Source organism: Gymnoscopelus microlampas, assembly GCF_963454915.1.
Source record: "Gymnoscopelus microlampas genome assembly, chromosome: 9".
NCBI lineage: Eukaryota > Metazoa > Chordata > Actinopteri > Myctophiformes > Myctophidae > Gymnoscopelus > Gymnoscopelus microlampas.
In genome coordinates, this window is record NC_139946.1 from 25,522,966 (window position 1) to 25,537,087 (window position 14,122).

The 14,122-nt window shown below is 43.9% G+C and overlaps 1 protein-coding gene across 2 annotated transcripts in view; it reads left to right on the plus strand.

The window, feature by feature from the left end:
* Nucleotides 1–1,929: 1,929 nt before the first annotated feature.
* Nucleotides 1,930–14,122, plus strand: part of pdgfra (platelet-derived growth factor receptor, alpha polypeptide) — a 30,115-nt gene continuing 17,922 nt past the window's right edge. For both annotated transcript variants that reach the window (XM_084066820.1, XM_084066821.1), the window contains exons 1-8: nt 1,930–2,087; nt 5,405–5,483; nt 6,204–6,476; nt 7,525–7,791; nt 9,531–9,661; nt 12,218–12,380; nt 12,785–12,977; nt 13,404–13,519. In XM_084066820.1, the coding sequence (XP_083922946.1) occupies nt 5,426–5,483; nt 6,204–6,476; nt 7,525–7,791; nt 9,531–9,661; nt 12,218–12,380; nt 12,785–12,977; nt 13,404–13,519 (1,201 nt within the window). In that variant the 5' untranslated portion in view covers nt 1,930–2,087; nt 5,405–5,425. The remainder of the gene's footprint in view (nt 2,088–5,404; nt 5,484–6,203; nt 6,477–7,524; nt 7,792–9,530; nt 9,662–12,217; nt 12,381–12,784; nt 12,978–13,403; nt 13,520–14,122) is intronic.

The window sequence follows — 14,122 nt, forward strand, 5'->3', positions numbered from 1 at the left end:
GGGGCAGGTTGGACACAATTAACGAAAACACTCAAGACGGGAAGACTCCGCTTTTAAAAGGAAGGTAGCTTAACCTACTAAAATGTGACTTCTTTTGTTTGGAGAACAAGGGCCACTGTTCTTTTGGCGCTTCGTCTCAAAGGGGGACATGTGGAAGTAATTCCACGGAGCAGAGAGAGAGAGAGAGAGAGAGAGAGAGAGAGAGAGAGAGAGAGAGAGAGAGAGAGAGAGAGAGAGAGGAGGGGGAGACCTGAGCCCCCTGAGCCCCGGGGCTTTACTGCACAGACACCGGGCCGATGCCCCGCCTCACTGCGCTAACATAGGTGATTCATAATGGGCCATTATTCTAGCCAGAACCCCGGGGTAAGAAGGGACTGGATGGGGGTAAAAGGCAGAGGGAGGAGGGCGTCGATAAGCAGCTGATAAATGGGAGGGCCTTAGTTACTGGTGTCCTGTGTGTGTTGCACAAAAGAAAAGTTTGATCCGTTCCATGATCCATACACATCTGATTTTGCACAGGGAAGATTCAAGTCAGTGTATGAGGACAGAGACAAGAGCAGTGTTGCCATATTTTGTGAGAGAAATAAGTAACCAGGTCTAGGAAAACAACCCCAAAAAGAAGCAACTTTAGGCCACACATGAGCATTTTAAACTGAAAATATTTTCAAAAACTCTTGCAATAAAATGTGGAATATTTGGATCTAACAACACAACTGCACACTGGCACACAACATTTTCATGAAAAAAATATTTGAGAACCACTGGTTTAAATAATAATAAAAAAAATGTGGAAGCAAGCCTAAATAAGCATCTACACTTTAGAAACAAGCCTCAGAAACCGCAACCCGCAACTACCAATATTCAAAAGCAAAAAGAAGACCAAAGTCACTTGTAATAAGCGGACATGGCAACACTGACAGAGCCCAGAGGGGGAGAGATGGGGTTGGGGTGTTTGGAGTGGAGGAGGAGAGTGGGAGTGGGTGTCAGGACATTAATGGTGTTGGAGCGCCCTCTGTGAGTTCCACGTTTAAATGTTTCAACTTGTGTGAGACTGTGCTGAGCCTGAGCAGAGCTGCACTGACTAAACCCCACTCCTCTGTTATGAAGTATGCGTGTGGTTTTAAACTTAAAGTCTTTACCAGACAAAATGTCACGATAATTCACGAATATGCCATTTGCAGTGAGACCTGTGTGTCCTATGTGGCCATAATATGTAATAACCTTATACTAAGAAAAACATTGTTTTAAAGTTTTCTCCCAGCGTGCAACTTTCAGTTTCCTCAAAATGAAGATGAATACGATCTTGCATTCGAACAAACAGACCACGCAAACCAGTGGTTCTCAACCTTCAGGCTGCGACCCCCCAAAATAATCATATTTGAACTGGGGACCCCCCACCCTGACAAGCGCTTGGAGTTGAGGCATTAAATATTGTGAAAATAGCAGATCTATAAGCTCTCAATGCCAGGCTTGTGAGCTTGTAGATCGGCTATTTTCACAATTCTTGCCTCTTTCTTATATTATTTGACAATTTGGCCAATGTTTGACCAGTTTGTTGATTATTACTTTTTATGCATAAATGGTATTTTTTCATTTTTGTTTAGGTATTAAAATGTCCTTAAATTGTCACTTCACTGTCTATCTGGGGACCCCCACAAAATCATGCGGAGATCCCCTTGGGGGTCCCGACCCACAGGTTGAGAACCACTGCGACACATTATAATGTCCTGAACTCAGTATAGAGAAATTCGAGCCCTTCACTGAAAGAAGGGGACTCTTATTTTGAAATGACGCCCATAGTTGGAGCGCAGCTAGGAGAGGGAGGGGGGTCATTTCCTGAGAGTTATTTAGTTTGAGCCAGATGATTAGTTTTTTTTGGGGGGGGAAGAGGATGGACTGTAACATTGAATCAATTACAGGTCGCTGTAGCTGCAGCGCATTGTGAAGGAGGTCGTGGATGTAGACGGAGCGGCGCACATACTAACTGAAGGATTATTACCACTGCTGTGAAGGAGCGCTTAATGCTCCATTCCCCTTCATTCTGGATATATTCACTCCAAAGGAATTAATACGAGGGATTTCCTAAGGTAATTGAAAAGTAATTGGGAGTCAAAATGAGTGCCTTCTATTATTAAAACGTTGTTGTTTTAATAGATTGCATACGAAGACTAGAGTTTTTTTTTTTAAAGATAAATTTGAATAGCCTACTTTTTTGTATAGGTCCAATTCAATTGAAATGCAAATTTGAATACTTCATATACACATAGCCTACAAAAATCATTTGACCGTACCACAACTGGAAAAGTTTGCGCAAAACGTGTTTTCTTTCTTTTTCTTTTTTTTTTACTTTGGGAATAGTTTGGCACTTTTTCGTTAAGAGTTGTGTTATCCATGCACCATATGGCCTCACGTCCGGATGACGGGCAGGGAGAGAGTCTCTGACTGGATGAAAGCGCTCGTTTTTCGGCCTCACAGCTGGAGGTGTCACCTCGAAGACTGAGGCACCATTGTGGGATGCTGCCTGCCACTTAATGGGAAACACATTGGAAATTATATTTCACATCGCTTTCTCCCTCTCCCCTGCACCTTGGATGGAATGCGTGGAATTAAAACGGAATATCTGCATAGGAATGGCCCGTGACTGCAAGCTTCATGGAGTCGAACGTGGAAAGAAGAATTCTTCTATTTTGGGGGACTCCGTTATAACTGCCATTTCACTGAGGAATGTTTCAGGACACGCATCAATTGTGCGAAATGTCGCACATAGGCTATATAATAAAGCTTTTTCCTGCAAAAAAATACGCAAAGCTAAAACTTTGTCTGTAGACGCCCATATATTTGCAATTCCACAAACCCTATTTGTTCACTCTTTGCAATAACCCCCCCCGTTGATAATCAATTGTTCAGTTGCGGTATTGATTGCATGTGTAACCACTTATCTCAGAGGACAGTAAGTTGAGACACACAGCCCGATTTCAGCTGTTGCTCAAGTGCACCACTGTACTGTCCAGCAGAACCATTTGATATCTGCGTGGGACATTTGTCGAGGCTTTTGGTGGGAGACTATAGCGTCTTGTCTACCCTGTGGGAGAGGAGAAAACAGGGTAGACAGACGCTATAGTCTAGCTGCTGCAGTAGAATCTTATATGTAGGCCATGGGAAGTCCCCCGAGATGTTGGGGGGTCCACAGATGACAGTGAAGTGACAATTTAAGACTTTTTTAATACCTCAAAAAGAAAAAGAACATTACTGCATCAAAAGTAATCAACGAACTAAAAACTGGTCAAACAGACTGGTCAAACAGAAACACAAAGAGGCATAAATTGTGAAAAATAGCCAATCTACAAGCTCACAATGCCTCACTGCTGGAAAATAGAGAGCTTGTAGATCGGCTATTTCCCACAATATTTATCTGTGGAACCGAGTCAAACTAAATGTAATGCCTCTAAATGTAATGCCTTAGTTGTGTAGGCCTACTCATTCTGACAGGAATATCCTAGAAAATCCATGCTCAAAAATCCTCCCTGAAAATGACTTGTTTTAAAACAAGGCGTGTGCACAAACATGTCAAATGGGATTAGGCCATTTGTCAAGGGATTCTCCCACGCGACTGTGTAGATGCTTTTCAGTCTGTTCCGTGGAGTGGGTCGACTTAATTATAGCGTTTGAACAGACCCAGGTTGTGCCATGCATAATTATCCTGTCCGGATGATGAGCCCGTCTGACTGAGTGAGGAGCCACAAGGATCTTTGTATGAGCAAGACAATTTTGTAACCATAATTTACTGCTTGAAGGCATTATCTAATGGAGATTTCAAATCTCCATATTGGCCCTGTCTGAACAGCAAAAGAGACGATTTACGCGCTGGATTATGAACCTGAGAAGAAGCAAAAGAGAAGTTCAATAAACGTGACATTTCAAAGTCATACGTGGAATTATTCTAACTATTCTTCTGAGTCCAATTGGTCTGAGTTAATTGATGTTAAAGGGATAGTTCACCCCCAAAATGACTTTTTTCCCTATCAAAATATAACCCCATGGAGCATTGATTCCATGGAGATTTTTTTTAGGTCTCCAATGGAATCAATGCTTCATGGGGTTTGTAATTGATAGAAAATAAGTCTTTTTGGGGTGAACTACCCCTTTAAAGACGTCAAAACCGGACTAATTGATGCATTTGCAGCGTTGTGCGCTTTGTGCGCTGCTTAATGGGAACGAGCGGCTCAGCCGTTGATGAAACCCAGGCACACAGCAGGCAGCAACAGAGTCCGAACATCACAGGCAGATAAGAGCAGCGGAATGTGACCAACAGACAGGATTCACTTTACGGCTGGCTAAAAGGACGGGCTCATGTTTATAGAATTAAGTCACAAACATCTGGCACGCATTTAGCGAATATTTCACTTTCCTATTTAGCCCTGAATGCCAAACAATGACCATTTCCATTGGTCTAATCACATTGTAGTCCCTCACTTTGCGTGTGAATTAGAGACGGTGTTTATTAAAACCTTAAAAGACAAAAAGGATGATTATTTTCATTTCGTTTCGTTTTGGAGAGGCTGGAGAAAGCAGCAGTGAAGGGAGATGTAATCCCACTATCCCAGGACTGTCCGAGTCACTCAACATGTGGACTATGTCGCCCTCTAGCGGCGGCACCTACATTGCGCTGGAGCGCATCTGGAGCAGGACTTGTTGCGCACATCATAAAGTCAGTGGTTCTCAACCTTTTCAGGCAGGGCCAGGGACCCCCCAAAAGAATAATATCTGAACTGGGGACCCCCACCCTGACAACAAGCACTTGGAATTGCTTTACATTTAGTGATTGCATTTAGTGTGACTCGTTCCACAGATAAATATTGTGGGCTTGTGAGCTTATAGATCGGCTATTTTCCTCAATGTTTGCCTCTTTCTTATATTATTTGACTATTTGGCCAATGTTTGACCAGTTTTAGTTTGTTGATTACTTTTGATGCAATAATGGCATTTTTCTTTTCTTAATTTATTTATTTTTTTTATAAAAAAGAAGGTCTTAAAGTCCATAAATTGTCATTTCAATGTCATCTGGGGGACTCCCCCCCCCAAAAAAAAATCATGTGGGGACCCCCTGGGGGCCCCGACCCACAGGTTGAGAACCACTGACATAAGTTTAGCCCAGGAGCCTTAATGTCCCCAGAGAGCAAAGCAAAGCCACAGCGTCTCCACCAGCTCCAAACTAAACATGCACAGCCATGATGATTTGAGAGAGCCAGACGAAGATGAAGTCTACAAGTCATGGATTTATTGACCAAAGAGCAATTATTATCTAGATGTACTGAATGTGTTGCGACAAGGTATCGTTTGCCTTTAGTGTAAATTAGATGTCCATTAGAGACATTTTAAAACGACACACTTCTTTTCTCTTTAGGGAAGAACACGGTCCACGGCCATGGATGATACGAAGAGCTATCTCCTCTTTGCTGTTGTCCTGCTGGGGATCTTATCAGGTAAGAATGTACTTTTCTTTCGTTTATTGACTAACCTTTAATCCACTCTGGTTCTCACAGTGGGGTCCAGGAACCCCCAGGGGTCCTTGATGGGGTTCCAGGGGCCCCCCAGCAAAATGCTGCAGTAAACAAAGACCTCTTTTCTTCGGCTATTCTAATTAAATATGCTATTAAAAATAAATGAAAAATTAAATCTCAAATCTTATGGAATGGTCCCTGGCCCAATATGTTTTCAAATATGGGTTTGTGGCCAAAATATATAGGACTACACAATGGTAGAAAAAGTATAAGTATCAATACTGCAATGTAGAAATAATTGGTTACAAGTAAAAGTACAAAAGTAATGGTATCAAAATGTACTTAAAGTACCCAAAGTAGAAAGTACTCATTATGCAGAATGTCCCATTTCACGTTTTCAAATGTATAAAAATCTTTTGAAAAGACTTATTTTCATATAGCCAAGATGTATATAGGGCTGAAGTGGGTGATGTATGTTTAGTAATATTAATCCAAATCTACAAAGTAACTAGTAACTAACGTTTTCAAATAATTGTAGTGGAGTAAAAGTACAATATTTGACTCTGAGATGTAGTGGAGTAGAAGTAAAAGTACTGAAAACTGGAAATACTCGAGTAAAGTAAAAAATACCTCAAAACTGTACTTAAGTACAGTATTTGAGTAAATGTACTTAGTTACTTTACACCACTGCCTTTCTTCCAGCCTCATCCGGACTGTTACCGCCCACCATCATATCGAATGAAGAGGAGTTCGTCCTCCAGCGTCTGTCCGTGTTCAACATCAGCTGTACGGGCAAGAGGAACGTGCTGTGGGTCGAGCCCCTGCCCCTAGACACGTTCGTCTTACCCGGGTACTACACCTCCACCCTGTTCATCTACAACGCATCGGCGGCCCACACTGGGTACTATAGCTGCAGATATGACGCAGAAGACGAGGATGACGAGAATGAGGCTGAAATCTACGTCTTTGTCCCAGGTAAAAAAAAGAATGTGAAGAAGCACCAATTAACGCCATTGTCACTAATTGTTTTATATTCCTAATCGAATAGGCCTAACCGTGAGTTACGTTAACTCTGCTGGCTGGTGCAGTAGCCTAAGTGATTTTATTTTGTGAAAATAATTGTTAAATAGCACTGCTATAGCTGCTATATGTGTATGTTCAGTAACAAGAGTCCCTGTCTCTCCAGCACTTAAGTAAACAGAAAATGTATTTTCAGGTGCATTCTCAGGAGAGAGAATGCATGCAGGATACAGGATAAACAAGTGAAAGTGATGCAGACACATTTTAAACTGGAACACTATAGAATTGAAGCCGAAATGGGGTCTCTCTCCTGATTGGATTAAATTGGCAACCCACCTAAAAATGTAATATGTTTACTAAAGAGATGGAGAGGCAAGAAGACCGACCCGTTACAGAACAAACAATCTAGCAACGATTACTGTCAGAATATAGAGCGTTAACCTTTTCACAAAAAACTTTTTGTTTTAACCAAACAATATCACTTACACTACCTTTAAGTTAGACAGTAGCCTATTCTTTTTTTCTATGAGTCTAGATATGCTTAAAAAGTGCAAATCTGTTAATTTAATACATTTTTTAGAGTTGGTCTTACACTGAGGATTTTACTGTGTAGATGTGATTCATGTCACTTGTCCTTTTGCACCTAAACACTACACAAAAATGTTCTAAACAGCACTAAAAGTGGTGTGTGTGTGTGTGTGTGTGTGTGTGTGTGTGTGTGTGTGTGTGTGTGTGTGTGTGTGTGTGTGTTTGCACGCGCGTGTTAGTGAGAGAGAGAGAAAGGGAGAGAGAGAGAGAGAGCGATGGGGGAACCTCTTTTGGTACAATATAGCACCTATCTTAAAGGTGCTACCCTTGCCAAATGGTACTATATAGAACCATTACTGGAGCGTAAACTAAGACCAAGAAGCAGTAGAGAACCTCTAAAGAACCGTAACAGGTTCTTTGTACAACCCAGCCAGAAGGATCGCTGAAGAACTGCCATGTTTTTGTGTGTGCACAGACCCCCAGGTTCCGTTCGTTCCAGAGGAGCCTGAAAACCTGGTGGTTCCGGTGTTCACCGGAGGAACCATCATCCCCTGCCGCGTGTCGGACCCACGGTCTCACGTCCTGCTGAAGAGCGTCCCCAGCGGCGAGGAGATCCCTGCGCCGTACGACAACAAGATGGGCTTCATCAGCAGCCTGTCCTCCGGACAGTACCAGTGTGAGACCACCGTCAACGGCCGAACGGTCGGGAGCGACGTCTACACTGTGGACGACGGCGACAAAGGTAAGAAGGCCATGAGCACCCTAGAGCTTAGAGCTGGGGTCTTCAATGTTTTTCAGGCCAAGGACCCCCTAGCGGAGAGAGAGATGAAGCAGGGACCCCCCACTATACATTGTATAAAATTGTGTTGCAGATTAAACCTTTTCATATATTCCATAGATAGCTGGATTCATGCTAATGTCTATTTTCAGATAGTTAACCTTTAAACCCTCAATATTGAGTCAACTTGACCATTGGCTCTGTACTTGGTCTGCTCTTTTCCCCTCTACATCAACTCTCTGAAAATAGCCGATCTACAAGCTCACAACGCCTCGCAGCGCTTGTAGATCTGCTATTTTCGGCTAATGTTCCCCACCACTCAAAGATTTGGCAGACCCCCTAGGGCAGTGGTTTTCAACCTTTTTCGCATCAAGGATCCCCAAATTGACAAATATTAGCCCAGGGACCCCCATTTGAAAAGTTATGCCAGGGACTCAACCATTTAAATTTCTTGGGGGTCCCAATCTACACTGTATCATCATCATCAGTGTTCATTTAACTCTGAGAGTGTACAAATGGAACCAAATGGACCCGTTCATTTGGTTCCATTTGTACACTCTCAGAGTTACAGACATATAAGGGTCAATTTGGTTGCTAACTATTCATTTGGCTGGGGACCCCCTGGAACCCCCTCAAGGACCACTGGTGGTCCGCGGACCACCGGTTGAAAACCCCTGCCCTAGGGGTTAGTCCCAGACTAACCAATCTAGTAGTGTATGTATATGTTAAAATAACTAGTACAACTGCAGTGGTTGGAGGTGGTCTCCCTACTCTTCCATTGAGACATTTAGACCCTGGTGTCAGGTACAGTAGGAGACTTACTGGTTGACAAGAAGTACTGCCCGAATCTCATTAGTGGGTATTGGCTCTTGAATGAGTGGTAGATGTTTGGTCTCCCACGAGGGACACAAAACATACGGTTTCCAGCTGCCTAAATTAGACGGTATGAAAATAACTTAACTTTCATGTCATGCCATGAAAAGCATATGTGCGAAATAATAAATTCCCAGATGAAATGCATTTGACAGAAAAAGCAACAACTCCAGACTGTTTGGCCATGCTGCAAAAGTTTAGGTAACTTATGCAAATACAATTTCCCAACGGAGTGTAACTCTGACATTTTACTGTAGGCTTAGTTGTATGTGTTTATTAATAATCATTAAATTAAAAAGACAGAGCCACAAAAAAGCAAACAAGTTAAACCATCATGTATTCTGAACACTGGGAAACGACTATTGCGTAATTATTCCTTTCAAGCAGCAGTAAAAGTGATGGGAACAGGACAAGATGGGGAACATTATTGTGCGCAGCTGTTAGCACTCTCCAAGCATGTTTACCAGTCAGAGAGCTGAGAGAGAGAGAGGGTGATCTCACCGTGTGACAACCATCATGATGTCATGATGTCATTAGCACTGGGGGAGATGACTTCACACTCCTGTTGTCACCGTGTGTGTGTCCTGTTGTCACCAACTGGACACACACACACACACACACACACACACACACACACACACACACACACACACACACACACACACACACACACACACACACACACACACACACACACACACACACACACAAGCGAGCTGTCACGATGGCATGAGAAACACATGATCTCATGGTTATCGCGTCGTCACCGTAGCCTGGGGTGGGTGAGATGACGGTGCTCATATCTTGTCCCTCCCTGGTGGTCTGTGCAGTGTCAGAGGACTTCCGTGTGGAGGTGAGAGCCAGCGAGGAGGCAGTGAGGGTGGGACAGCCCTTCAACATCACCTGTGTGGCCCCCACCGGAATGGCCTTTCACCAGCAGTGGCTCCACCCCAGAAAACAGGCAAGTTTTCATCTCTGTCTGTCTTCCTGTGTGTGTGTGTGTGTGTGTGTGTGTGTGTGTGTGTGTGTGTGTGTGTGTGTGTGTGTGTGTGTGTGTGTGTGTGTGTGTGTGTGTGTGTGTGTGTGTGTGTGTGTGTGTGTGTGTGTGTGTGTGTGTGTGTCTTTCTTTCTCTCTCTCTCTTTCTCTTTCTCTTTCTCTCTCTCTCTTTCTCTTTCTATTTCTCTCTCTCTCTCTCTCTCTCTCTCTCTTTCTCTTTCTCTTTCTCTTTCTCTCTCTGGACCTCTCTCCCTTCACACTAAACATGATTGGTGCTAAAAGCACTAAAAGTGGTTGTTTGACATAACCTTTGGTGCTATATAACGAGGTACATAGCACCCATGTCAAATGGTGCTATATAGAACCATTATAGGGGTCTGTCTGTCTGTCTGTCTGTCTGTCTGTCTGTATGTCTGTCTGTCTGTCTGTCTCTCTCTCTCTCCGGATCCCAAACAATACTACGTTACTTTTAACCCAGAGAGTGTACAGACCCCCAAGGGTCCATTTGGTTCCTAACCATCAATCATTTAGCTGGGGACCCCCCTAGAACTCCCCTCAAGGACAACTGGGGGGTCCCCAGACCCCATGTTGAGAGTGGTCTGGTGTTTTATTACCCTTTATCTTGTCTGCTCTCTGAGCCGCCGGCTGCGTTGCTAACGTCTCCATGAGTTCTAGTGTTTTATTACTCTTTTTCTTGGCTCTGCTCTCTCTCACTGTATTTCCTCCTCTTCATTGACTTGGTGTCCCTCCATGTTCTGTTCCTGCCCAGCAGCGCTGAGACTTAATTTCGGTGAATAATTATGTTGGACTGCGACTTCGTAGGGGAGAAGCGTAATAGAGCTCGGAGGACAGTAATAAAAAGAAAGGGAAAAAAGTACAGGAAGGAAGGAAAGACGTCTGAATGTCTGAATCACACGTCTGAATCTGGACGCGTTAATCTAAATCTCAGTCTGAATGCATGGATCTCAACGCATTAATCCAAAGATCAACCTGAATGTATGGATCAAAATCTCAATCTGAATGCATGACTCTGAACCTTTACTGTAACCAGAATCTCAACCTGGGTGCATGAATCTCAACACATGAATCCAAATGTCAATCTAAATACATGAATCCAAATCACAATCTGAATGCATGGATCTCAACGCATTAATCTGAACGTCAATCTGAATGCTTGAATCCAAATCTCAATCTGAACCCAAGAATCTGAATGCATGAATGTGAACGCAAGAATCTAAAATCTGAATATACTGTAAATGCAAGAATCTGAATCTTTCCAGTAAGGCCTGCAGCCACATGGTTCATTGCTATGGCCGAGCCACAGTGTGAAGCACCTGTCTGGGCTGGTAAAGCGACTGGTGAGAAAGTTGTTTGTAGAAGTTTAGGACAAACGGCTTGTAGGAAGGAGTCAGTTCAAAAGGAAGGGAGGATAGTAAATCCTTTGACCGCTCTGACCCTGGGACGTGTAGAGCAGATATACGCCCCACTTCCACATGACCCCATGATCCCAGTGAAACATTTTATGCATTAAGTGTGCACGCTGCAAGTATTTTAGGGTATACGAATCATTTTAAAATTTCCTCCATTTAGTGTGTGTGTGTGTGTGTGTGTGTGTGTGTGTGTGTGTGTGTGTGTGTGTGTGTGTGTGTGTGTGTGTGTGTGTGTGTGTGCGCGCGCGCGCGTGCGCGCCTGTGTGTCCATAATCCCTGCAGCACATTTTGACAAAACCGTCTGTTTTAGTGGATGGGATTCCTCTAAGCCGTTTTCCAGAGACAGTCAGGACTCCCGGCTTTGGTCTCAGTTGCAATTACAGGCTTTTAAAAGGCCCTGCGATCCTGATTTATCTCCTGTGGGCCCGTGAGTGTTTTACCCATCAGCTCTCACTCTGAAAAACGGAACCCAGGCTGATACCTGCAAAGGAAAAGGAAAAGCACAGTGAGAGGGAGAAACCCCCCTGCCCCCCTCCCAAAAAAAAAGAACACAAAGAAAAACAAGATTCAGGATACAGAAAGCCATCGTTCTTCTGTCAGCATGTATGAGTCTGTCCAAATCCAGTGGCTTAAAAAGAAAAGCTATATCGGTAGACTGATTTACTAAAGGTCTTTACACGCCGGGAGCGTGAACAATAAACAATCCGAAAATGCTACTGAGAATATTTTTCGCTTCAAAGTATTCATTCAGGTGATGATGCCTGATTCATACAGGTTGATGCGTTTATTTGTGGTGAAAATCAACCTTTCTTTGAGAATTTGTGGATGTACTCATGATGCAAACACTTAGAAAAAATATATTTTCGGGTGAATTAATCACACAATAAGGGCCATCAGTTGTGTGCCGGTTTCGCACACCGAACATAGCCAATCTACAAGCTCACAACACATCACAGTGCAACGTGTTGTGAGCTTGTAGATCTTTATTTCTTTTTGTACAGCTTTTTATTTTCGGTGCACAACACCACGCACACCAAAGCATATGAGGCCCTTAACCTTATACATGTATGATGTCCATGTATTCTTCCAGGCCGTGGATGCTGTTCAGATGAAGCAGACCTTTCCCGATCGGGTCCTCTACACACTCGCCGTCCAGGAAGCCACCGTCCAGGACAGCGGGATCTACGAGTGCTCCGTCACCAACGACTTCAGCGGCGAGGTCCGAGCCAGCAGCGTGGCCGTTGCCGTCTTCGGTACGTTTCCCCTTCCGTTTTGGTCCAGGTCACAACTTTCAGCAGCTTTGTAATGGTTTGACCGAACGCTCGCACTCCCTATAGTCTAAGAAGTCGCCAAATCCACTTTGATTGCTTTCCCATCGTGCTCCTGGTCAGGTAAATTGGTTGTGATTTCCTGTGCGTACGTCAAGTGCTGTCAAGGGCGTGCGGTCCTAGAGTTTGACCATCCTAAAGTGAAGTTACACCTCTGCTATGATCATCATCTACCGTGTTTTATGGGATGGCTTCCGCAGATGTCTGCCAGACTTTCATTTCTCCTACCCCTCTGTCTCTCTCATATTTTTGTCTTATTTTTCCATCAAATTTCTTTCTCTACCCCCCCCCCCCTTTTCTTGGCTCTTCCCTACCTCTCCCTCCATCAGAGGAAAGCTCCTTCGTTACGATGGACCACAGTGGGATCGGGGCGGTGGAGTTCGTCAGCCTGCTGGAGGAGACAGAGTTCACCATCCTCATCGACGCCTACCCCGCCCCCAAAGTGGCCTGGCTCAAGGACGGCACCGCCATGTCTGAGAGCTACTATCTGTTCTCCAAAACCAGCCACCTGGAGGGAAACCGGTGAGGGTGGCGTTTTGAGCTTATCCGTGTAGTGACAAAAGATGTGTTCAGTTTTAGTTTCCTCCATCTGAGAGTTCTGCTCTGTAAAAAAAAAAGCAAAAATTGCAGATCTATAAGCTCACAACGTGTCATATCGTATCTTGTACATCAGCTAGTTTTGCCATTAATCATACAAGGAATTATACACATAAGGCTTAAGTGGCTAAAAGGAAATGGGTGGAGGTACGTCTGTGGCCTACTGGCAGGGTGCACAAGAGGCTTGGCGCTGATTTGTCCAGCGGTTTGCGAGATTAGCTCCAGACACTCAACACAGACACACATACAGACAGCCAGACAGACAGACCCTCATATACGTAGGTGGCTAGACTCGTAAAAAATCCAGAATCCTCAAATTGATTGCAGTGTTTATCTGTTGTGTTCTCGCAGGTATCAAAGCATTCTGACGTTCCGTCAGCCCCTTGAGAAAGACAGTGGGAATTACACCATCACGGCGCTCAGTGGATCACACACGGCCCAGTTCTCCTTCACCCTCAAAGTGAAAGGTGAGAGGAACGTCACCACATCTTCAGAACCTGTCCTACATTTATGATTCTAGCTGTAGTAGTGATGTAGACTGGGATCAACTTGTTTTGCAGTTTTAGAGAGAATGAGTGGCTACGGATAAGGTCTGTGCTCCCTTTTCCCACGTAACACTTGGTATACTTTGTTTGGTAATTGTCTCCGCCAGGAGACTATGTTTTCACTTTCCGTCCCCCCCCCCCTCGGCCAAGCTAACATTGGTCAAGCCTCACGTGACACGTGACAATACATTGAAAGAGTGTGCTCTGATTGGCTAGTGAGGGGGTCATGACGTATAGCGGCCTATAAATAGATGTGTCACTTTGAAAGAGTCTGTGACTCTTTCAAAGTGAGGTAAGACAGGAATAATCACGAAATGGCTGAGAAATGGCGGAGCAATACATTATGTAGACACACTGGTGTCATCACAATATGTAATGTAAATAGCTTAGACATGAAACTTGTTGACTTGCCAAGAAGTTGCCAACAAGTTCAAGGCAATCCACGGTAATGCAGTCAATGTGCCTTCTGACGTACACACTATCATCAAAGTTCCAATCTTGAGCAAATATTGGAATAAATTCCAA